General features: G+C 38.2%; 1 protein-coding gene across 2 annotated transcripts in view; it reads right to left on the bottom strand.

Annotated features, from left to right (window-relative positions):
- Positions 1–26,525, bottom strand: part of adamtsl3 (ADAMTS-like 3) — a 201,184-nt gene that overhangs the window by 38,320 nt on the left and 136,339 nt on the right. For both annotated transcript variants that reach the window (XM_065294261.2, XM_073811887.1), the window contains 7 exons: positions 21,847–22,051; positions 21,283–21,430; positions 12,845–12,929; positions 7,946–8,235; positions 7,630–7,759; positions 588–792; positions 68–250 (listed from right to left, as the gene is read on the bottom strand). In XM_065294261.2, coding sequence (XP_065150333.1) covers positions 68–250; positions 588–792; positions 7,630–7,759; positions 7,946–8,235; positions 12,845–12,929; positions 21,283–21,430; positions 21,847–22,051 — 1,246 coding nt within the window. The remainder of the gene's footprint in view (positions 1–67; positions 251–587; positions 793–7,629; positions 7,760–7,945; positions 8,236–12,844; positions 12,930–21,282; positions 21,431–21,846; positions 22,052–26,525) is intronic.

The following is a 26,525-nucleotide window of genomic DNA, read 5'->3' as shown; positions in this document are numbered from 1 at the left end:
TATTCTTCTGTCTCTCTAGTTTTTAATGCAAAACATTATTTTATTTAATAGATGGGTGAATACCCACCTTGGACCACTCTCCTCCCTCCAGACGAGGCATGAGACAGTCAGAGTTGATGCACGTCCGATGCGTCACCGGTTTGTTTCCAGCACACTCCTCGTCTCTTAACCTACGGTAGCTTCCTGTAGCCAGTCTTTGTTTACAGTAAACTTTACGCCACTGTGAACCTCTGTCACATGTATGAGAGCACTGACCCGGAATAAAAACACAAACAAACATCACCTTACCCAAACACGCCACAACCGCACAAAATGCAATATTTGAATAAATATAAACAAACAACCCTTGATGTGCAGATGTTATTTTACTGTACTGCTGTTTGCGGTATCAATGCCAAATGCCGATTTGTTTTATTTTTCATGTCAACTATAAAGAAACACGATACTGCATTTCTCAACCAATCACAATAAAGCATTCAACAGGCCGTGGTATAATAAAAAATAACATGCATGTATATTTGTATTATTATAATATATCATATCGGAAAGGCAGAGTGTGAGTTTTATTCCCCGTGGAAGTCACTAACCTGTTGCCACTCTTCAGTCACCCATGCTGGTGGACACGTCACCTGATTACATGCCTGTAGCTCTGGAGGTCTGGTCTCCACACAGTCTTTACTGGATGCTGGTTCAGTGCGGTTTCCAGCCACAGGTCTTACACATGACACACTGCGTGTCTGCAGTCCCACACCGCAGGAAACAGAACACGCGTTCCACACGCTCACTTCCCATCTGAATACGACACACATGCACAAATCAGCACACATTATAACTCTTGCAAATTCCAGACAATCACAACCCATTTTTCTTTTCTAATGTGACATATTTGCTAAAAAAAGCCAGACCTCAATTTTGTCTCATTTTGTGGAGAGCTTTTTCTCTTTGAAGCACTTCCAGCATCCACTTTCTCTACTGACAAAAACAGCTAAACCAACCTAAGCTGGTTGGCTGGGTTTAGCTGGTGTAGTAGGCTGGTTTTAGACCACTTTTATATAAAACGCCAGTTGATGCAAAACATGCTTCTATGATCTTTAAGCTTTATGATGGTTTCCATGATATAGATTAAAATGACTGAATATCATATAGCTAAAATTCCTATCATTTGAAATTTCAACAATAGTAAAAAATGATTTTCAAGAAAACAAATTCTTGGTATTTTTGTCTTGTTTGTAGTAAAAATATCTATAAATTCTTAAATTAAGATGCTTTTTCTTGATGAGCAAAACGACCCAAGAAAATAAGTCTAGTTTTTAGTCCAAAAATAAATGTAAGTGATTTTGTGCATAAAACGAGCAAAGAAATCTGCCAATGGGGTAAGCAAAAAATCTTGAACATTTTTCTTAAACATTAAATTCAAGAAAAATTTGCTTACCCCATTGGCAGATTTTTTGGCTCGTTTTATGCACAAAATCATTTAAATTTGATATTTTTGGTCTAAAAACTAGACTTATTTTCTTGGGTTGTTTTGCTCATCAAGAAAAAGCATCTTAATTTAAGAATTTTTAGATATTTTTACTAAAAACAAGACAAAAATACTAAGACTTATTTTTCATGAATTGTTTTTTTTTTGCAGTGTGTATAGCAAAAATTCCTACCATTTGAAATTTCAAAAATAATACTCATATATTTTAAGATAACAATCAAGTTTTAACACTGAAAAAAAAAAATTCAAGAAAACAAATTCTTAGTATTTTTGTCTTGTTTGTAGTAAAAATATCTAAAAATTCTTAAATTAAGATGCTTTTTCTTAATAAGCAAAACATCCCAAGACAAAAAAATCTAGTTTTTAGACCAAAAATAAATGTACGTAAGTGATTTTGTGCATAAAACAAGCAAAGAAATCTGCCAATGGGGTTAGCAAAAAAATCTTTAACATTTTTCTTAAACACTAAATTCAAGAAAAATTCAAGAAAAATTTGCTTACCCCATTGGCAGATTTTTTTGCTTGTTTTATGCACAAAATCATTTAAATTTTATATTTTTGGTCTAAAAACTAGACTTACATTGCAAAAAATGATTTTCAAGAAAAAAAATCTTAGTATTTTTGTCTTGTTTTCAGTAAAAATATCTAAAAATTCTTAAATTAAGATGCTTTTTCTTGATGAGCAAAATGACCCAAGAAAATAAGTCTAGTTTTTAGACCAAAAATATCAAATTTAAGTGATTTTGGGCATAAAACAAACAAAAAAATCTGCCAATGGGGTAAGCAAAAAATCTTGAACATTTTTCTTAAACACTTAACTCAAGAAAATTTCAAGAAAAATTTGCTTACCCCATTGGCAGATTTATTTGCTTGTTTTAATCACTAATTTACTCAAATTTGATATTTTTGGACTAAAAACTAGACTTATTTTCTTGGGTTGTTTTGCTCATCAAGAAAAAGCATCTTAATTTAAGAATTTTTAGATATTTTTACTCAAAACAAGACAAAAATACTCAGAAAATGTTTTCTTGAAAATCATTTTTTGCAGTGTACCAGAAACCTATGAAATATTGTAATATTCAAAGCCGCTGCGTATAAAAACGGCACATCAAAGGTCTAGGAAAAGAAAATCATTTCGCTCCAAGAAAATCATTTGTCCCATAACACATTGCTTTAAAAAGCCAGCTGTCCTGCTTTTGTTGGCGAATGGTCAGTCGACAGAAAAACACATTATTTCATGACATGTTTTTATTTTAAGCAGCCTCGCAAACTATTTAGATTCAATCTGAAAGTTGTTACTTGAGTATGATTACGCCCAGCGAGTTCAATTTTAGCAACTTTATAAGGAGCTGAATGATTCATATCCTATTTTTTTTATTGCATATGCATGCAACATGTTTAAATGACAAACATGTTTTTTGTTAAATAAACACAATCAATAAAACGGGTAAAAAGGTTGTTTTTAGAGACCTTATTAACATAGCGATTTTGAGATGGCCTTTCTATCCAACACTGTCAGAAAATATTATCCATAGCTGTCACTGGATACTCAAAAAGTACACCTTAAGCAGGTACATATTAGTACTTCAGCAGGTACATATTGGCACCAAAAAGGTGCACATTAGTACCTCAAAGGTAAATAATGGTACCAAATGTATACATATTTTTTACCTAATTGGTACATATTAGGACCTTTTTGAAAGGTATTGCCCTAGTGACAGCTCAGGACCATTTTATCTGACAGAGTAGCATTTTTTTAGGATACAACTCCATTGTAATGTGCTAAAAAAACAAGCAGATGACAGCTGCACAGCAAAGGACAGGCAAGCATTCACAGCATCCTGGCACTTCAGCGGCGAGTTTGCGTGGGCAAGCAGCCGTCGCATTTCTTTTACAAACTGTAAAAATCTATTGTCTATAACTGTCACAGCCAATCAATAATAGATTTTGTGCAAGTTCAACAAATTTGTTTGGAGACACAATAAAAGCCCAATTCCCATGACATACCCTACCGATTCAGCTGTGAATTTTCTCTAAAGCTTAAAATGTCAGGAGCGCAGTAACAATAAACGGCCATTGACTGTGGGCGGCTTTTAATGATACTTTTATGGTGCTGTTTTGTAATTTTGTAAAAGAGAGCTTGACAGTACTAACAGCTCTGATTAATGCACTCTGAATGGGGTTTTCAGCATCTTAATGTGTGACTCATGCAGTACTTTGAACAAAACATAAAAGACAAAGGTTTTAATTTACCATGGTAGTACTAAAGTATACAAAAAATATTTTTTATCTTGTTTACTTTATTTAAAGGTCACCTATTTCATTGCTAAAAAATCTTTTTTTGTGTGTGTTTGGTATAATACAATGTGTTCGCGTTGTTTATGGTTAAAACACATTATTTTACCCATACCATACATTTTTGTAGCTCCAAATTTTAATCTCTTCCTGAAATGCACAAATTTGAAAAGCTCTCTGTCCCTGATTGGCCAGCTTATCTGTACGTTGTGATGATTGGTCTGAATATCTCTGATGTCAGCCGGAAATGTGACGCTCCTTACCATGTTTGAAAGATTTGCTCACAATGCAATGCTAACAGGAGTTAACTGGAGAAATTATGATAATGTCGGCCTTCTCTACATCACCAATCCCAAGAAATAATCTGTTGCCTACAATCCAAATGTTTGTTGTAGTCCAAGAAAAGAGATTTACGTCGGAGACGATGACTTGTGTCATTATTTACTTTGTGGTATGTAGCAAGTACCTTATGTTCCACTTAAACAGACAAAAATCGTGCAAGAAAAAGAAGTAAAAACTAAATCAGCTTTATTGTGCGTTCATACCAGATGCAAATATAGCAAATAAATTGCGATATTCGCGCTTAGTGGGACGCTTGAACATTTTCAGTTAACTCACTTTAAGGACGAGTGAAATTCGTATAAAATTCTGATTTTTTCACTTATGCCCATCAAATGTCCAAAACTGTCAATTCATAAATTCACACAAATTAGCCTTATTCGCACGAATCGCGCCACAGGATGTTTATTGCATCTTTGCATTGACTTAACATGTAAATCACCCCGCTTAATAGGGCTGGGTATTGGCAAGGGGCTCACGATATGATACGCATAGCGATACATTGCCCGTGATACAATGTATCGTGATACGATACAATACGTTGCATGCTGCGATACATTGCAATGCTTTTTCTTTTTTTTTTACTTTTTTAAAGCCAAAGTGCGTCCACAAGACGCCCACCACCCGGCTGCCGCCATGCAGCGCACGCGCACCAGATTTCACACTGTGGCGAGTTCAAATGACCATGGAAATGGAAACGACGTGATGATTTATGGACATACTTTCATTATAATCCATCAGAAAGAAAAACGAAATGCATATTGAAAGACGACGGTAAATGTGGCCACAAACTAGGTGGGAAGAATACCACCAACCTCAAGCGGCACCTGAAGGCTCATCACGCTAATATTTTTTTAAAGGTAACTAACAAGTCACACTGTTAACATATCATATACATTCAATTTTACTCGACAATCGGCTTGTGACACATTTCATGGTAAGTTTAAGGTTTTACATGTATCTACTTGTCAAACCTACGGAGCCCCTAAGGGGACATGGAGCAAAAATTAAATAACGTTTAGTTTCATGTGCTCACGTGAAACATTCATGTGCAGAATTTTTTTTAAGTTTAGTTTCGCATGCTGGCGTGAAACTATCGCGTGCTCGCGTGAAACTATCGCGCGCGCACGTGAAACTTTCGCTTTCACGTGCGCGCGCGATAGTTTCAGGTGAGCACGCGATAGTTTCACGTGAGCACGCCAAACTAAACTTTAAAAAAAAATCTGCACTAAAGGTTTTGCGTGAGCACATGAAACTAAACTTTAGATTTTTTTACTCCAATGTCACTTTAGGGGCTCGGTACAAACCTAAGCCCATTTCCAATACTTTTTGTGGTGTATTTAAATAACAAGGCAAGGCACGCATTTCTCAACTTTATAAGCGAGGTCTCAGCGTAACACAAACTCAACAAGAGGGAATATCAGCCTTTTTTGTTATGACATGCGCAGAAGGCACACCGATTAAAACAACGGCAAGCCCTCAGGGACAACCTTAATGCACATTTTAATAGTATTAAATACACCACACTTTTTAATCTAAATTAATTTGTTAAGGACTACTTTTTTTTACTAAAATTGAGTTAAACTTGACTAAAACCTTTTTGCGTTTTCATCGACTAAAACTTGACTAAAACTATCAAGTTGATGGGCCCTATCTTGCACCCAGCGCAATTGACTTTGTCAGTGACGCATGTATCATTTGTATTTTGCACCGACGCACAGCGGGTTTTTCCCTCCACAGACGCACGTCGGCAAACTAGGGAATGAACTTGCGCTCCCTGGGCGTTTCAGCGCAAAAAAAGAGGCGTGTTCTGGCGCAAACCATCCCTGATGCTATTTTGCAGTTTCAAAAAACAATTGCGCCACTGACAAAAAAAAAGTTTAAAGTCAGTGGCGCGTTGCGCGTTGTTCATTATGCTATTTTAAGGGCGCATGCTTGACCATAATGTATAGGGTGCACAACGCGCATACACTTTGCATCTAATCTACACAGATGCAACAGTTATTTTTGCAAATCATAAATTGTTACACATAAAAATATTAATTCACGAGATAAGGGGAATCATAGTGGTGAGCATTGTGGTGATAGTTTTTATTTATTGTGTGGCTGTGTTTTATTTAACGTGGGTCTCCTCGGCTGTAGACCGCTCCTGGCGTACGCCTGGTAAATCCGTCATAATAATAGCAACCCGCCATGGAACTTGCGCCCTTGCGTTTAAAGGGAATGTTGGATAGCGTTCTGATTGGTTTATTTGACGTGACGCCCAAACCACACCTATGAATAATGAACCTACTTCAGACCAACCCCTTATTGATTTGCGCCTGGCGCAAGAGTTATTTCTCACGCCGGGAAAATAGCAACAGTGCCCAAGATCCGCCCACAAACTCACTTGCGCGTTGCGCTTCGCACTTGCATTTCAGATCGTTAAAATAGGGCCCGATAAGTGACTAAAATGTGACTAAAACTAAAAACATTTTCATCCAAAAGACTAAGACTAAAACTAAAAGGGCTGCCAAAAACAACACTGTTCCACTAAAGCCACTTGTTTATGATGTTACTGCAGAAACTGTCAATAGTATACAAAATACAGTCATCTGATATTCCGCAATTATCCACTACATGGTGCTCTTACCCAATTTATAAAAACCGGAGCAAAAACTAATTTAACAACATTTTAAACTACATGTATGTTTTGATCATCGTTCTGAATCTGATCTCTAACAAAATTCCTTTACAAAAATGCAAGACAAGCGAACAAATAAAGGTAGGATGAAATTGTTTTTTATTATTTTGTTTTGTTATCGATGACATCAAAGTACCACGAGAGCATTTTGGAAGTCTCCTCCTATGATTTCTTGAATCGCTTATGGGATTTTAATTAAGTAAGGCATTAAGTATGTCCATGCTAGCTGAAATAACATTTAGAGAAAACCCGGAGTGGATCTGGTGCGTAGTGATTACAGAATGATTACAGTGGAGAGAGGAACGTGATTTTGCTCCACTCTTTGATCATATCCCACTTAACAAGATGAATACACGTCGGCTTTATGAAAAATTTAATAATTTAGCAATTGACGGAAATTCGTCGTAGACTGCAATTTACGGGAATCCGTTGTAGCGACAGAGAGAACTTTAATCCATGAAATCCCAAAAAATGTTGGTGTGCAACTTAAAAAAAAAAAAGGCTGGTGGGGATTGAGTTAAAAACTTGTGTTGTCTTTGACTAATATTTAAATAAGTTTGGTGATCTGAAACATTAAAGTGTAACAAATATGCAAAAAACATAAGAAATCTAAAGGAGGACCAACACTTTTTCACACCATTGTGTATGGGAAAATACCATGGTATCGCTATGATACCTAGAGCACTACAGTGCCCAATCCAACATACTATAACCATGTTGTGGGGATGATTAACTAAACCAGCTTAAACTGATCTGCATTTTTTAATTTGTTTAAGAAACAAACCCATAAGTTTGAGATTTCATCCCACCAGTGGCATTTGATCGGTACCTTGCAGGACATGGTTGAGTGTTACAGATGCGAAACAAGGAGAGAGATGCTCTCGAGCCGCTGCAGAGCGCGTCGTCAACAATTTCCTTTTTCAAGGTGCTCACGCACCTGACAACAGCCATCTGCTTGCCTGCAAACAAAACACATTTCTGGCAGAAGAGCTTTTCAGATGAGTATCGGTTCTCTGAACAAATTCGGATTTCATGCCAATTTCATTTCATTTGGAAAGCTGGACACGACCTTAAACCGTATACAATTACTGTGTGCATGACATCTGTTTTCTAAATACTTTACATGGGTTGTAATGGAGACTTACCAACAGCACATGACGCCGAACAGGCAGTGAATCCCATGTATTCCCAAACATAGCTATGCTGCTCAGGGATCTCCTGGGGCCCGAGGGGCCACCACGGTGAGTCTGGAGACTCAAAACAAGGCCCCGAATCACAGGCCCTTTGTATTGGAGGCTTCTCCTCATCGCACTCTTCATCAGGCAGTTCAACTTCAGTCTGAGTAAAAGACAGCAGGACTTTACATTTCACCTCACGCCTCTGAAGTCCCAGACCACAAGATACACTGCATGCCGTCCACGGACCTGGAATAAACCTGCACACACACACACCTGATAAATATGATTTTATCCATCAAATACATGTAGGTTCACTCATACACTGCAAAAAATGATTTTCAAGAAAAAAATTCTTAGTATTTTTGTCTTGTTTTCTGCCGAGCCCCTAAGGTAACATTTGAGTAAAAAAAATCTAAAGTTTAGTTTCATGTGCTCCATAAAACTTTCATGTGCTCACGTGAAACTCTCATGTGCTCACGTGAAACTTTCATCTGCTCACGCAAAACCTTCATGTGCAGAATTTTTTTTTTAAGTTTCGCGTGCTCATGTGAAACTATCGTGTGCTCACGTGAAACTATTGTGCGCACACGTAAACTATCGCTTTCACGTGCGCGCAATAGTTTCACGTGAGTACGCGATAGTTTCACGGGCTTACGCGAAACTAAACTTAAAAAAAATTCTACACATGAAAGTTCCACGTGAGCACATGAAACTAAACTCTATTTAATTTTTGCTCCATGTCCCCTTAGCTCCGTAGTTTTCAGTAAAAATATCTAAAAATTCTTAAATTAAGATGCTTTTTCTTGATGAGCAAAACGACCCAAGAAAATAAGTGTAGTTTTTAGTCCAAAAATATCAAATTTAAGTGATTTTGTGCATAAAACAAGCAAAAAAAATCTGCCAATGGGGTAAGCAAAAAATCTTGAAAATTTTTCTTTAACACTAAATTCAAGAAAAATTAGCTTACCCCATTGGCAGATTTTTTTTGCTTGTTTTATGCACAAAATCACTTAAATTTTATATTTGTGGTGTAAAAACTAGACTTATTTTCTTAGGTCGTTTTGCATATCAAGAAAAAGCATCTTAATTTAAGAATTTTCAGATATTTTTACTGAAAATAAAACAAAAATACGAAAAAAAAAAAATTCGTGAAAATATTTTTTTGCAGTGTAGACTTATTTTCATAGTATTTTCGTCTTGTTTTACACAGCAAAAAATAATTTTCAAGAAAAAAAATTCTTAGTATTTTTGTCTTGTTTTCAGTAAAAATTTCAAAAACGTCTTAAATTAGGATGCTTTTTTTGATGAGCAAAACGACCCAAGAAAATAAGTCTAGTTTATAGACCAAAAATTTCAAATTTAAGTGATTTTGTGCATAAAACAAGCAAAAAAATCTGCCAATGGGGTTAGCAAAAAATCTTGAACATTTTTTTTAACACTAAATTCAAGAAAAATTCAAGAAAAAATTGCTTACCCCATTGGCAGATTTTTTGTTACCCATTATGCACAAAATCACTTAAATTTGATATTTTTTGTATTAATCGTTTTGCTCATTAAGAAAAAGCATCTTAATTTTTAGATATTTTTACTGAAAACAAGACAAAAAATAATAAGATTTTTTTTCTTGAAACCCCTTTTTTGCAGTGCACGTACATATATGTGACTCTGTGTGTAAAGATACACTGATAATGTATTGCATTTTGTAAAATTCAGATTGGAAAATTCAGATTGGAAAATTCAGATTGGACAAGCCTTGCTTTAGTTAGGCTAATGGGGGCAAAACATTGTATAAGTATACTGTACTCTATATGCTGCCTGGGATTCAAATGCATAACCTTGGCATTGCTTGTGCCACGGTGAGCCACACTACAATAAAAAATTCATTGCAAGGTCTTTAAACTATATTAGCGTCCATAAGTATTTCTCAAAATTACCCATAATGCCTTATGGAAAGGGCAGGGCTCAGTCAGCTTTAACCACTGGTTCTGATTATTTCTGTAACAATAAAACCAGAAACTATTTTAATGTAAAAACAAAAACGATCTTAAAATAATACCAAGTTATAGTGATAAACATAACGTTAACGTGGACCAGAAGGCTTTGATATCTAGGAGGCAACCGCACTCAGAATTAATGTGATAATAAAAATAGATGTGGTGAGGTCTCCTAATGAACCACCGAATGGTTTTACCATATTTTGGGCGAGTGGAAAAATACCCTTTTTCGAAAATCATAGCACGCGTGATCCATGCGTAATTACATCCAGTGTGTTGAAGGACAGACTGAAGTGAAAAAGAAATTGAGAGTATGACTCTTTCCTTAAAAACAAATGCAATATACAGAAGACAGATGAGTGCGTGCTTTGGAGAGTCATGCTCGTCTGTTCTCGCGTAGACTTCATCTCGTGTTGTCGTTAAATTTTGATAACACACGTGCATCACAAATCTGTAAAATCATTTAAGTGTTGTGGAAATCCGTTGGCCCAGAGTGGGTGTCAATGCACACCTCATGCTGTCCACCGTCTAAAGGCTTTCCAGGCTTATGGGATTAAAGTTTATGAGATCTGTAATTCCTTATAACCCTCAAACATGTCATGTTTAGACTAATGCAGGGGTGTCATTCAAGGCATAGTATGATGTCAGAATACCTCGTGTGATTGAGAAAACAGATTCGGTTCAGAGAGTCAGTGAGCGCATGACTGCATGTTTGTTAGCTTTTCGTTGAGGTTGCGTTTTTTTACTGTAAGGCCAGATCTATACTTTACGCAACTATGGAAAGTCAGACATAAATGTTTTACCAAAGCATTCCTAAGTGGGTGGTCCCATTGTGCGCAGTTTTTCGAGTTATTGTCTGGGGGGACAACAGTTACCTTTCATTCGTGTAAGTAGCTTTAAACAAGTTGACAGTTTACCCAACTTGCCCAACAAGATTTGCTTCAAAATGAAGTTGTTTTACCATTTCAGTTGAATTCCTCGTTGATGAATGAATTGATGATGACACACAAAATGTCATCGAGTGAATGTGTGTGAATGATTGTGTATATCAGTGAACAGGACAGGGAGGTTCTTATCTCAGGATTAGAGTTCAGGAAGGAGACAGTTTTGAGTAGAAAGTCCTTCCTCAGTGTGTCTCCTCCATTTATCACAGGGATAAGACTCCGCAGCTACATCCATCCCACTAAATCCACTCATCCAAATAGTAAAGGCATCCAGCCATGAATTCCACAGCAAAGTGGACTGGGGTCATTCTGTGATAGGGCCGAGTACACATGCCTGCAGGACTCCACCTCGGATTGCCCTAAATTTAGTTAGTTGAGCAGCAAACCAGAACACAAGAGAAGTTCTGCTATCATGATATGATATGAGCCACTCAAGGGTGAAATTCAAGAACAGTTTCCAGGCAAACGGTAGATCTTAACTCACCCCATCAAACACAAATATACGAACCGAGTGGGGTTCTTGAACGTCTCTTCTGTAAACTCTTAAACACTTTCACCCCTCGTTCCTCTTGTTTTATGAGTCTATGTGATAGATGCTTTTAGTAGACCTCAGGGACTGGTGGTTGTCTGGATACTGGCAGCCCGCAGTTTGTGGCTTTCAGTGGGAACGGCAGGGGTCCATGGAGCTCCCCTGCTAGCTATTAACAGGGGTATCATTTCACAGATTGGGGGATAACTCTAAAAATACCACAACTCAGGGGGTGAGAGTGGCCTGCAGGGCTTTATTTAAGTAGAGAAAGGAAACTTGACGCATGGAGGTCCGAACTCCGGCAAGATCGACTCTGATTTATTATATGAACCAGCTAAGACGCTTTCCTTCTATTTGTTGTCAAACACAGGTGAGTATACAAAGGATGTTCCCAGTGTGAGGTCACACACAGATGAAACAGGTAAAAAGATTAATTAATAGCTGTATGTCTTAATTGAATGCTGGGTTGTCATCAAATATCGGAATATTCATGATTTAGTGCAGGGGTGGGGAACCCTGGTCCTGGAGGGCCACTGTCCTGCAGAGTTTAGGTCCAACCCTAATTAAACACACCTGAAAAATCAAATTAAAGTCTTCAGGATTACTTGGAAATGAAATTCAGGTGTGTTTGATTAGGGTTGGAACTAAACTCTGCAGGACAGTGGCCCTCCAGGACCCAGGCACCCCACTCCTGATTTAGTGGGTTATTGCTTATAAAGGCGAAATGATTAAAGTTTCAGTCACTTAAGTAAACTTGGTGACTCAAGCCAATAGTGATTTCGAGGACCCGTACTCTGTTAGATAAATGCAAGCAAAAAAATTCACACATTATGATATTTAACTCTTTCCCCACCATTGACGAGATATCTCGTCAATCAAGAGAAAACGCTTCCCCGCCAATGACAAGTTTTTCCGTCTTTCCGCAATACCGCTATTATCCACTGGGTGCGCCCTTCCGCAACTTTTTAAACCCGGAAGTATTGCCCTATGGCAAGCTGCTGCATGTCCGTGTCTGTTTTAAAGATCGCTCTGAATGGGAACTCTATGAAAAGTCCGTCAAAAAAATTGAATTATCTCTGCTTTTTGCTCAAAATGTGGTGTTTTTGCAGAAACCTACCCATATTACAAAAGAACTACTGAAGGTAGGATGAAACGGGTTTTTTTGTTTGAAAGCAGAGGGTCTGTTCTTTCATTTGGTATATTGTATGTTTATATATTTGAAGAAGAACATTTTCTGGAAGACATTAAACTTTTGTGAAAATCATGAAAAACGCTGGCGCTTGCTGGCAACTTTTTTTAAAAACGCTGGCGGTGAAAGAGTTAAAAAACACATGGCTAACTAAAGGATAGTGAGTGAAATGCAGCAATATCTTTACAGTAAATGTATAAATGAGCTCACGTTGGATCTTCCAAGGCTACTTTGGTTTCCTCCAGTCCTTGAGCCTGTTTTAACCAGGGAAGCTTGGCCTCTATAGGTTGGGTCTCTAAGAAAGCAACAACAAACAAACAATGTATCTACATTAAAGGGTTAATTCACATCAAACATATATTATAATTCTTTTGACCCCCGGTAATTGTAAACCCACATTTTTCTAAATAATACAAGTTTTCGAGAGCGTTGCCACTGCTCTGTTTCATACAACGAAAGAGAATGGGGACTGCAGGTATACGTTTATAATAGTTTTCAAATCATTGTCGCTTGGGGTTAGGGTTAGATTTGGGGTTTGTGTTAGGATTTACTTTTATGTTAGGATGTACTTGTATAAATTGGTTTCTACACGTCTTTCTTCCTTATCTAAAACTATTCTCACCTGGAGTTGGGGTAAGGATATTTAAAGGTGACATAGAATGATTGAACGGAGTATTTATCCTTGTTCTGTGATGTAACATGTAGACAAAAATTGTTTTGTTTCGGTCTGTAATGCCTTAGAAGCTTCCTAAAAACCTCTCTCAGATAGCTCTATTAGGGTGGGGGATTTTAAACAAGTGGTTTTGCACCTATGTGGCTCCCCCTACTGGCTTAACCTGCAATCTCATTACTGATTGGCTGACTTTGCTGCCACTCAAAAAATGTAGCCAATTATTTTAAAGTGGAGGGGCAGTGAGATGCCTGTGATGTCATAAGCATCAGTTTTTCAGATTGGAACGTTTTCTGGCTGACATTTCTAAAAGAGGAATTTCTATGAGACTGAGATGTTTAGCATGTCTAGCACTTTTTGTATGTTTGTGAATGTGGGTAGACTACCATTATTCAACAAAGACAAGGTAAAAATGGTTTTTCTCTGTCCCCTTTAAAAAGTGATTGTAACCCTAACCCCAAACAACAATGGGAAGAAAATAAAAAAAACAATGAGAAAACAATACATAAAATGACACGAGAAATCCGTGGGAGTGACACGGAAAAGACATCCGTGGTCCCGTCACGGAACAAAGCTGAATTCCGTGACATGGTCACGGATAAAGTGATCAAATTTTCTGTGACTATAACACTGATTTCCGTGAGATCAGGTTGGTCAAACTGGTTGACCAGATAAACTTCACTTTGGCCTGACTAGGGAATCCATAAGCATAACCTAAAACAGCTAAGGCCAGCTAGGCTAGATTGGTAGTGAATACGAACTTTAGGCTTTTTAATAACTCTCTGTATATGGTACATAATATACCATTTAGGTAAAGATATTTACCTTTGGGGTGCTAATATGCCCCAGTGACAGCTTTTGTGCATTCATTTCCGAGTGTACATCCAAACTCTGCAAGTGTTTGTGCAATTCATGAACTAACATCAATGTATTCTGGGGTAAGACACTTAACCTCACGTTACTCCAATGTGAAACCTGTTATTTGTCTTGTAAACTGCTTATAAAAGTGTCAAATAAAAAAACGGCAGGACGATAAACTTGCCAAAAGCATAAAGTCAGCCACTAGATCATTGCTGAGGCACATTTGAATTTCACCAGATAATCTTCTTGTTAAGAACAAATGTATTGTCATCGGCGAGTCATATTTCTTACAGAAGGTTAAAGAGCCATTTTTAACTTTCTCAAACCAAACACAGTTAATAAATCTAAACATAAATCTTCATGTGACAACCAAATATTTACGCAAGCAACCATGTATTGATGTGGAAGGGGATTAGCACAGCTGTCTGTGACTTAAGAGCGGCTGTAAACTCTGCTCGAGGTTTGGCTCTTCAGGCTGGGTTTTTGGGGTTTCTGGGTTTCTCTGATGGCAGGAGTGCTTATGGTTGGTTGGAGGGAAGGTCACAATTAAATAGCAGAGGAGGGAGCCATTTTTATTTAGCCCACAGAGTTTTTATAAAGCTTGGGTTAATGTGTGGATTTGATTGATTTGAGTTGAATGACTGCTGAACAAAAACATTCAATGCAAAAAAATGACTTTTGTCTGGTTTTCAGTAGAAATCTCAAAAAAATTCTTAAATCAAGATGCATTTTCTTAATGGGAAACATGACCTAAGAAAATAAGTACAATTTTTAGACAAAAAGTCTAAAATTTAAGTTTATTTGTGATTAAAACAAGCAAAAAAAATCTGCCAATGGAATAAGAAATGGAAAGTTTCGTTGCAAAACGAGATAACTCCGTTTTTAACATTTTTGTTAAAACATGTTTAGTATTATGTTATCAAGTTATTATTTTGTGTTTATGGTGCTATACTTGGCTGTATTTTTTAAGTTATGAAGGTTTAAATCAAAACAAACCAACTGCACTGCAAAAAATGATTTTCAAGAAAAAAAATTCTTAGTATTTTTGTCTTGTTTTCAGTAAAAATATCTAAAAATTCTTAAATTAAGATGCTTTTTCTTACTGACTTCTTTTTGGTCTAAAAACTAGACTTATTTTCTTGCATTGTTTTGCTCATCAAGAAAAATCATCTTAATTTAAGGATTTTTTAGATATTTTTTACCTAAAACAAGACAAAAGTACTAAGATTTTGTTTCTTGAAAATCATATTTTGCAATGTGCAGTTGAATTGATATGAATTGGAATACACAAACATAAAAAACAAGATTTATGAAAAAGTACAACAAAAAAAGTTTCTCTTTTTGCAACAAAATAATTTTTCTTGAATTTACTAAATACAAGAAAAATTCAGCAAAAAATGTCTTATCACTGCAAAAAAAATATTTTCAAGAAAAAAATTCTTAGTATTTTTGTCTTGTTTTCAGTAAAAATATAAAAAATTCTTAAATTAAGATGCTTTTTCTGGATGAGCAAAACGACCTGAGAAATAATAAAAATATCAAATTTAAGTGATTTTGTGCATAAAACAAGCAAAGAAAATCTGCCAATGGGGTAGGCAAAAAATCTTGAACATTTTTCTTAAACACTAAATTCAAGAAAAATCAAATCACTTAAATTTGATATTTTTGGTTTAAAAACTAAACGTATTTTCTTGGGTCGTTTGGCTTATCAAGAAAAAGCATCTTAATTTAAGAATTTTTTGATATTTTTACTGAAAACAAGACAAAAATACTACGATTTTTTTTCTTGAAAATAATAATAAAAATAATTTTTTTCTTGTATTAAGAATTTTTTTGTATTAAGAAATCATTTTTTTGCAGTGCAATTGGTTTGTTTTGATTTAAAAATTCATAACTTAAAAAATACAGCTAAGTAGAATTTTTTCCTGGAAAATCATTTTTGCTGTGATTCCATTGGCAGATTTTTTTGCTTGTTTTAGCACAAATTTGCTTAAATTTGACATTTTTTGTCTAAAAACTAGACTTATTTTCTTAGGTCATTTGCTCATCAAGAAAATACATCTTGATTTAAGAATTTTTAGATATTTCTACTGAAAACAAGACAAAAATACAAAGTAAGAAAGTCAGTTTCTGTGATGTTGTTTCAAACCCACAGTTAATATATTTTGGATTGTTGCATTTCTTTTCCATATTCTGTGACAGCAGCTTAAATTGTCCATGGCTGTCAATTTCATAGAGGACAAAAAGTGCCATAAAATAGTTATTTGTGTCTCATGAACTGACATGAGGGTAAGTAAAGAATGACAGAATGGTTATTTTTGGTAAATTATAAAACATGTGTGAGTAGGGTTCGGTTTTAGGCTTAAGTGTCAGGCTTTGCAGACGACGAAAACCACCTGTAATGTGAAAAAAATGAAGTATGACTTAACTCACGTGTGCTGTCTCTCAAATAAAGAAAGTTTGACTTATAAACGCACATGATTATGTTTTGCATGACTTGGCATCAAAAGTACTTTCCTGTGTACGCACGCAAATCTCTTTTTTCTCTTATAACAACCTTTTGTGCAAGGCAAACATTAAGTTGTGACAGGATCACAATACATTTAACTTCAATGTGTGCAAAGCTTTGATGGCCAAAAGAAAAACTTTAACCATTTCAACAAGACACACAAACACACACACACCTCTAAAGCACAGTTTGTCTGAAAATAAAAATGTCTAAAAAGGTTTTTCACAGCGATGCCATAGAAAAAACATTTTTGGTTCCTCAAAGAACCCTTCAGTCAACTGAAATTTTTTTTTTTTTGATACCTTTTTATAATCTAAAGAACACTTTTTCAAAGTTTTTAAAAGGGTTTATCCGATGTTAAAGGTGCTTTATGGAACCATTCAGCCAAAAAAGATTCCTCTATGGCATCGTAAAGCACCTTTGTATTTAAGAGTGATATTTTAATAAATGCTCTACAGTATTTTAAATGTTACATTCATCAAACTCTTTTTTTTCTGGCACAACCCCTTTCTCAATCATGCTATGTAAGCACCAATGTTGACTGAGATGTTCCACTAACAGTCTTTGTGATAAATAAACAGACACGTGTGCTACTGTACATCACAGATTACGGCAAATGTCATGATTCAATCGATATACTTTTGAAATTTGAAATGCGTACCTTGTCGAATTAACATTTTCGTGCATTAAAACTTTTCTGTACTTCATAGTTATAAACTCCAGAGAGAACGGTGGGTGCAGCATATCGTCCTTTGAACCACCTTTGGTACTGCTTTTGAAATTTCACAATAAATAAATGTTATTTTCTGTTATGATTTCATTTTAACAGTACATTATTTTAATACACTGCAAAAATTACTTTCTTAGTATTTTTGTCTTGTTTTTAGTAAAAATATCTAAAAATAATTAAATGAAGATGCTTTTCTTGATGAGCAAAACGACCCAAGAAAATAAGTCTAGTTTTTAGAGCAAAAATATCAAATTTAATTGATTTTGCGCATAAAACAAGCAAAAAAAATCTGCCAATGGGGTAAGCAAAAACATCTTGAACATTTTTCTGAAATACTAAATTCAAGAAAAATTCAAGAAAAATTAGCTTACCCCATTGGCAGATTTTTTTGCTTGTTTTAATCACTAATTTACTTAATTTTGATATTTTTGGTCTAAAAACTAGACTTATTTTCTTGAATCGTTATGCTCATCAAGAAAAAGCATCTTACTTTAAGAATTTTTAGATATTTTTACTGAAAACAAGACAAAAACACTAAGAATTTTTTTTCTTGAAAATCATTTTTTGCAGTGCAGTTGGTTTGTTTTGATTTAAACCTTCATAACTTAAAAAATACAGCTAAGCAGCACCATAAACACAAAATAATAACATGATAACATAATAATAAATATGTTTTAACAAAAATGTTAAAAACGGAGTTATCTCGTTTTGCAACGAAACTTTTCATTTCTTATTCCATTGGCAGATTTTTTGCTTGTTTTAAGCACAAATAAACTTAAATGTTTTGTCAAAAAAAATTACTTATTTTCTTAGTTCATGTTTCCCATTAAGAAAAATACTAAGAATTTTTTTCTTGAAAATAATTTTTTGCAGTGTACACAAAAAATATCAAATTTAACCGAATTTAAACCAAGCAAAAAAAAAATCTGCCAATGGGTTAAGAAAAAATATCTTGAAATAAATCTTATTTTTTTTAAACTCATATTTCAAGACAACTTTTCTTACTACATTGGCAGATTTTTTTGCTTGTTTTAAGCACAAATTCGCTTACATTCTATATTTTTTGTCTAAAAACTAGACTTATTTTCTTAGGTCATTTTGCTCATCAAGAAAAAGCATCTTGATTTAAGAATTTTTAGATATTTTACTGAAAACAAGACAAAAATACTATGTAAGAAACTAATTTTTTGCAGTGAAAATCATTTTGGGTAGGTTTAGGGGTGCGACTGTATTACACTGAAAAAATTATTTCCAAGAAAAAATATCTTAGTATTTTTGTCTTGTTTTCAGTAAAAATATCTAAAAATGCTTAAATGCTTTTTCTTGATGAGCAAAACGAAACAAGAAAATAAGTCTAGTTTTTAGACCAAAAATATCAAACTTAAGAAGTGATTTTGTGCATAAAAAAAGCAAAAATTAGATATTTTGGGTCTAAAAACTAGACTAATTTTCTTGGGTTGTTAATTGCTCATCAAGAAAAAGCATCTTAATTAAAAAAAAAAATAGATATTTTTACTAAAAACAAGACAAAAAAAACTAAGAAGATTTTTTCTTAAAAATCATTTTTTGCAGTGTATTAGCGACTCATAATATCCTTAAAATGCTATATTGTTACCAAAACAATTTCCCTACACTTTTCTAACTATTACGTTGCAAAATATAAAATGAATACATTACTTACACTGTAAAAAAATTCCGTAGAAATTGCAGCTGAGTTGCCGGTAATTTACCGTAGATTTACATTTATGTTTTTTTCTGACAACATTTTGTTCAAAGTTAAATGAAAATTAAACATTTACAAGTCTTTATCTTTACAGAGTAAAACTAAAAAACAGCATCAAGCCGAACATTCTGGGAAACAAAATCTGGACCAAAAAACAGAAAAAGGTTGATGATGATTTCTGGTTCCCAGAATGCTTTGCATGAGGCTGTTATTGTATAGTTTTATTCTGTAAAGATAAAGACTTGTTAATATTTGAAATTTATTTAACTTTGAACAAACTCTTGCCAGTAAATAACATAAATGTAAATCTACGGTAAATTACCGGCAACCCAGCTGCAATAACATTGAAATTTCTACAGATTTTTTTTACAGTGTATTTTTCAAATTTCTGTATTAAAACAGCAATCTTTATGGTACTGTATGTAGCTGTAAAAACGTAATAATGCTATGATTTAATTATGCAAATATGTCCAAATTGTATGCTTCAGTATCTATTCAAACGTATAAAAAAAGTATGTTTTATGTTCTTGAAAGTTACATATTAATACCACATATTAACAGTGAGACCTGGCTGTACAGAGTTACAAAATCAACATGGACACTGTATTTCAGATCATTCAGAAACTTTGGATGAGAAATGTTTGAGGTCTTAATTTAAAATTCTGATTTCAGCATCTGGGTTAAAAAAAATAAACCACCAATGAAAGATTAAAGACATTTCATATGTGATTATTCTTTTATATGGCACTGACAGACTAACAAAGAGCGAAAAAGATATTGAAAAAGAATAAAAATGACAAAAACAACAGAGATCTGACACACACACAGAGAGAGAGAGAGAGATCTCAGGTGTGTATTAAGTAGACAGAATCGGTTCTCAAACACACCGCGCCTGACTCTCAATGAGCTCAGGGTGTCATTCTGCACTTATAGATAATTTCATATTCAAAGCACACACCACTTTCCTCACTGACAGCTGTAGGCACTCACTGTTCCCATGCCAAGATCACTTTGGCTCTGTTCAACAACCCAGTCGGCTGCTGCACAGTTTACTACCTGCCCAAGTACGCTATCGTCTAAAGCAGCATGCGACCTCATAAGTGACTGTTTGAAGTGCTCTACATACTGTGTGTGCAATACAAACTGTGCACTTAATAGTTAAAAGCGTTGGTCAAATTCTAACCTTGTAGCCAGAGTAACCTTGATGGATAAGGCAATCCCATAATGCATTACAATAAGCTCAGATAAAAAATAAGGGCTTTTAAGAAGTCAAGAGAAGCACCAATTACCTGCATATTTAATACTGATACTAAACATCATTTTATGCCAAGCCTCCTTATATCTCCCGAATAGATTTTTTTTTTAATTCCAAGCACAAACACACAACATGCATACAAAGCCTTAAATACATCTTTAATACAGGTACATATGATCCTGGACCACAAAACTTTAACTCAGCCTTTTTTTTGTTAAATTTGCACGCAAGCATTTTTTGTGATTTTTAAAATGCCTTCCATGAAAAACATTTTCTTAAAATATATAAAACGTACAAATATATCAACAATAAAACTTTTCATCCTATTTATAATTTTTCTATAAACTCTTAAATATGGGTATTTTTCTTCAAAAATACAAAGTTTTTAGCAAAAAGCTGAAATAAATGCATTTTTGTGAAGAAATTTTGTTAGAGATCAGGGCCCGGTTCCCATAAATTTTCTTATCCCAAAGTAGTTCTTAATCTATTCCTTAAAGGAATAGTCTACTCATTTTCAATATTAAACTATGTTATTACCTTAACTAAGAAGAGTTGATACATCCCTCTATCATCTGTGTGCGTGCACGTAAGCGCTGGGTCGCGCTGCGACACTTCGATAGCATTTAGCTTAGCCCCATTCATTCAATGGTACCACTCAGAGATAAAGTTAGAAGTGACCAAACACATCAACGTTTTTCCTATTTAAGACGAGTAGTTATACGAGCAAGTTTGGTGGTACAAAATAAAACGTAGCGCTTTTCTAAGCGGATTTAATAGAGGAACTATATTGCATGGCGGAACAGCACTTTTGGGAGTGCTGATAATTTCTATAGCTAGACATTAAAACAGATCCCTGCGTCCTCACACTTTAATGCCTTTAAAGTAATAAGCTGCGTGTACCTCTTGGTTTGTGACAGGCGATGGGTACCAGGCAGTCCTCTTTGATATGGGGTTTGTGGTGAGGGTTGCACCCACCAGCATGTTGTCCCCTATGATCCACACACAGCACAACTCTGTACCGCAAACCTGGGCCGCAGGTAACCGTGCACTGTAGAGGACACATAAAAATGCATACATTATTTACATCAATTCCCAATGGGTGAAATCAAATCCCACCATACAATTTGATATTCTCTGCGCTCTGGAATATGTCAGATTCGAGAAATGAAACAGATTACAAACAGTATTTCAACCGTGTCCTCCCAACACAACGTCTATGACAGATTGCTTACAGTAGATCTGTCAATCCCACAATTCATTGCAATGAGTAAAAAAACTTTAATATGTCAAATAGGGTCAAACATACAACTTTGATTCTAAAAATGTAATATATTTTCCATTTATTGGTAATATTTTGGTTTTTGTAAAAAATTGGCATGGTAACTGTTAACCTACTGTTGCACTATGCGGAGAACAGAGGGACAGCTCCGTATGCAACAAAGGAAAAAGTTGACTAAAGATCACCTGAGACCACTCCATTGCCATCCACTGTGGACAGTCAAACAAGTTGCAGTCCTGTTTGCTGATTGGTCGTGGTGAATGCGTGCATTTCCACTCCTCAACCTGTACGATCTGACCGTTGACGTCTTCCTCTACGCACACTACACTTCTCTCCTGAGTCCCACCTCCGCAAGATCCTGAACATGACGTCCATGGGTTCTGCTCCCACCTATATCATATGAATAGTCAAAAAAAATATTTTGCAAAAAAATGCATATTTTTAAGTGAGGAACAATGTGGTTATTGAACAACATTTCAGTACATTTTAATAATTTTTTCACAATATATTTGATATTCCCATTCAAAAAAATGTCAGGTGGTATAACCAATCATTGTCTATTTGCCAAAGAAGTTTTAATGCGCTCCCTGTGTCATGCCGATTGTTTGTTTATTTGATAGTGACATTAAAAATTATAATCCTGAAAATAGTTGGAAAGTGTAAAACAACTTTACGATAAAACTTACATTTGAGAACTATAAATTTAAGAACAATACATTTAAAAAAAGTATAACAACAATTACAAGCAACCTTAGCTTGTATTTAGTCAAACTAAAATTATTAGCTAAATTATTCGTTTACTAAATTATTTACCTTAATGTTTTTATTTCTTAAGGGCATTCATAGCAGTTGCACCATTGGACTTTTTGGTTGCACCACCTGACCTCTGCAATGAATAGACATTTAACAGACTTCTATTTGGATGCTGGTAAAGCTTTTACCTGTGATATCAAATTTCGTAAAAATACCTTTTTAACGTGTTTAATAAAATAAATTTTTTTTTCTAGTTTTCCATTGGTTGTACCATATCATCTGACACTAAAAGTGTACCAGCCTACCCATTATATTAAAGTGCCTATTTTTTCAGTATTTGAAAGAAATCTACAAATGTTTCATTTAGCCATAAAGACCACCTGGAGTTCCCTTTCAGTCGGTCACTACGACGTCACGTCGTGACCGACGAATTGGGAACTCGCTTAGAGAGACCAATCTGCTTCGAATACTACTAAAACGCCAATGAACTTGGCATTGAGATATTTGCATAATGCTGGCGCCGCCCCGCCAGGTGCGTATATAAGCAGCAGGTGCAAATAAGGAAATTAGCTTTTTATCGCTTCGAAAGCCGGCAGTATCTGCTACTGAGAAGCTACTCTACTCTGGTGGGATTCGATTGCTGAAGTTGGTTGGACTAGCAGTACCACAGCGGACGCTTCGCTTAATTCCACGACTCTACATCTTTATTTTGTTTTGAGTTTAGTGTGTGCGTTGCCTTCCTGTGCGCTCATCAACTAAGCATCTGAGTGAATTTCCCTAAAAGAGTGATACGAGAGAGCTTTGTGCCTTGTTAAAGGCAGCCACTCTCTCGTATATCCGGACATCAGCGTCCTTTTCAGGATGGCTTTTCGTCCGTGCGATCTTGGGTGCGGCAAATACATGGGTCCGAAGGACGGTCACGAGCGTTGTCTTTCGTGTTTGGGCATCGAGCACGCAGAGGCAGCGTTCGCTGGGGGTAAGTGTTCTCACTGCGAGAACATGTCCCTTGTGGATTTGCGCAGACGGTTGTCTTTCCTCCGGGAAAAACGCAACCCTCGTCATGCGAGTGCTGAACGCCGCCACGGTGCGGCTGTGAAGCTCTCAAAAGACGACCTGCGCATCACTGTGCTGAGCCGAGCGGGGGATTCGTCCTCAGGCTCTCAGCCTCCTCATCCACAGCCGGTTGATGTGCCGATGGAGACTTCAGCGTCGTGTTCTACGATGTCTCTAGAATCCATCGTGCCGCCCTCCGGGTCCACCGACGCCGCAGCATCCGAGGGTGGGCCTCCTCCCCCTGACGTGGACCCCGACGCCCTTCCTCCCTCTGGTCGGGTTGGGACGCCGGAGTTCGATCCAGAGATGGTGGCCGTGCTCGCTCGAGCGGCGGAGACCGTAGGGTTAGAGTGGGTTCCCCCCCCTCAGCCCGAACCGTCCCGCCTGGATGATTGGTTCTTTGGAGCTGCCCGGGTTTCACAACCCTCTCCACCGGTGCCTTTCTTCCCCGAGGTGCACGAGGAGCTGACTAGAACCTGGAAGTCGCCGTTTTCCATGAGATTACGGCCGTTTCAGCCCTCCCCCCTCACCTCCCTCACCAGCGGAGCCGCTAAGGGTTATACGGGGATCCCTCCCGTGGAGCGTGCTGTCGCGATGCAGCTGTGTCCGGCACACGCTCCCTCTTGGAAGGACCGCCCAACCCTCCCCTCTCGTGCCTGCAGACAGTCCTCCGGTTTAACGGGCGCTGCCCACCAGGCATGTGGAGAGGCGGCCTCAGCCCTGCACGCAATGGCGTTGCTGCAGGTTCACCAAGCCAAAGCCTTGAGGGATCTGCACGAGGGAGGACACGACTCGCCTGTCCTTTCGGAGCTCCGGGCTGCCACTGACCTGGCTCTTCGCGCTACGAAGGTGACAGCGCAGGCGATTGGTCGTGCCATGTCCACGATGGTGGTCCAGGAACGCCACTTATGGCTATGTCTGGCTGACATGTCGGAAGCGGACAAGAACAAGTTCTTGGACGCTCCAGTGTCACAGGCTGGCCTCTTCGGTGAGTCGGTGGAGTCTTTTGCCCAGCAGTTCTCCGCCGCCCAGAAGCAGACAGAGGCGATCGCACAGATCATGCCCCGGCGCAAGCGACCTGCATCTCGCCCTCCAGCGCCGGCGGGCCCGTCTGCTCCTCGCCGAGGGCGCCCTGCGGCGGCTGCCTCCGCCCCCCCCCCCACTAGAACATCTTCCAGGCCACGGAGGGGGAACAGCCGTCGACAGCCCGCCCCGCCCGCCCCACCCGCTTCCCGTGGTAAACGGAAGACGAAGCGGCCCTGAGACGGGCGACCTGGATTTGGATGGGATCACTCTACGGGAGACGGTGATGGCATCGCTCCCTCCACCGGTAGAGGGCCGGGTGGAGAATCTTTGGTTTCCTTTTGTTTCTGTTCCGCCGGCTTCTCAGCCGGCACCCACAAAACCACAAAAAGAGTGCATTCCTATTCCTTCTCCAGGTCTTCAGAGGATCGAGCGAGATGTGAGCGGGCATTCACATGCTCTTCCTCCCTCTCCTCTATCGCCAGCGGGTGTTCTGAGGAGTTCCAGCTCTCCGCTGAGGAGACGGGACCACCAGCACCCTCCTCGGAGTCTGTGCTCTCCGCTGAGGAGACCAGACGACCGTCACCCTCAGCGGGCTCAGGTCAGTGTCACACACACACATACTGTAGATACTTATGCTGTCTCAGCAGACGTACCGGCAGTACCACCTGTCCCGCTCAGCCGCCCCACCGCGGGTACCCCGACAGTGCCGTTAATTCCCCTCGTACGGTCCCTGGGGGCGTGGCTTCAGCTTCCCAGCCCGTCTCGTTGGGTTTTACGCACTGTTCGCCTCGGTTACGAAATTCCGGCACACACCCAAATTCTCGGGCATTCGTTTCACCACGGTGAAAGCGTCCGATGCACACGTACTGCGTGCAGAGGTCGAAGTCCTGTTGGCGAAGGACGCGATCGAGCCGGTCCCTCCAACCGAGATGAGATCGGGCTTCTACAGCCCGTATTTTATAGTACCCAAAAAAGGCGGCGGGTTGCGACCGATCTTGGATTTGCGCGTTCTGAACAAATCTCTGCAGAAGAGGTCCTTCAGGATGATAACACCGAAGCAAATATTCAATTCAATTCGCCCCCAAGATTGGTTTGCGGCAATAGACCTGAAAGACGCGTACTTTCATGTGTCCATAATCCCTCGTCACAGACCGTTTCTCCGGTTTGCGTTCGAGGGACGGGCATACCAGTACAAAGTTTTACCGTTCGGGCTATCCCTCTCTCCCCGTGTGTTCACGAAAGTAGTGGAGGCGGCGTTAAAACCCCTCAGAGAGAGCGGCGTTCGCATATTGGCTTACCTCGACGATTGGCTTATAATAGCGCATTCTCGACGGACGCTGTGCGAGCACAGAGATTTAACGCTTCGGCATCTCGCCCGTTTGGGTCTTCGGGTCAACTGGGAAGAGCAAACTCTGCCCCACGCAGAGGATCTCTTTTCTCGGGATGGAACTGGACTCGATCGATTTATCGGCGCGTTTGACAGAAGAGCGCGTCCAGTCAATTCTGACTTGCCTCGGTTCATTCCGAGGGAAGAATGCGGTCCCGCTGAAACAATTTCAGAAGCTCCTGGGGCATATGGCTGCAGCAGCGGCCGTGACACCGCTCGGACTGCTCCATATGAGACCGCTTCAGCGTTGGCTTCACGATCGAGTCCCGAGGAGAGCGTGGCGCGCCGGCATCCATCGTGTAACCATTACACCTGCGTGTGGCCTAACATTCCCCCCGTGGTCGGACCCCGCGTTTCTCAGGTCCGGTGTGTCCATGAGACAGATCGCTCAGCATGCTGTTGTACACACAGATGCGTCCGACACGGGCTGGGGTGCCACGTACGACGAGCTTACGGCTTCAGGGGTGTGGACAGCACCCCAGTTGCACTGGCATATCAATTGCCGAGAGTTGTGGGCAGTATATCTGGGACTCGTACGCTTCGCTACGGAGCTGCGAGGGAAGGATGTACTAGTACGCACCGACAACACTGCGACCGTTGCGTATATCAACCGTCAAGGCGGTTTGCGCTCCCGTCACCTGTCGC

Source organism: Paramisgurnus dabryanus, chromosome 2, assembly GCF_030506205.2.
Source record: "Paramisgurnus dabryanus chromosome 2, PD_genome_1.1, whole genome shotgun sequence".
NCBI classification, from domain to species: Eukaryota; Metazoa; Chordata; class Actinopteri; order Cypriniformes; family Cobitidae; genus Paramisgurnus; species Paramisgurnus dabryanus.
Note: the sequence above shows the minus strand (reverse complement) of the source record. Positions and strands in the feature narration are given on the sequence as shown.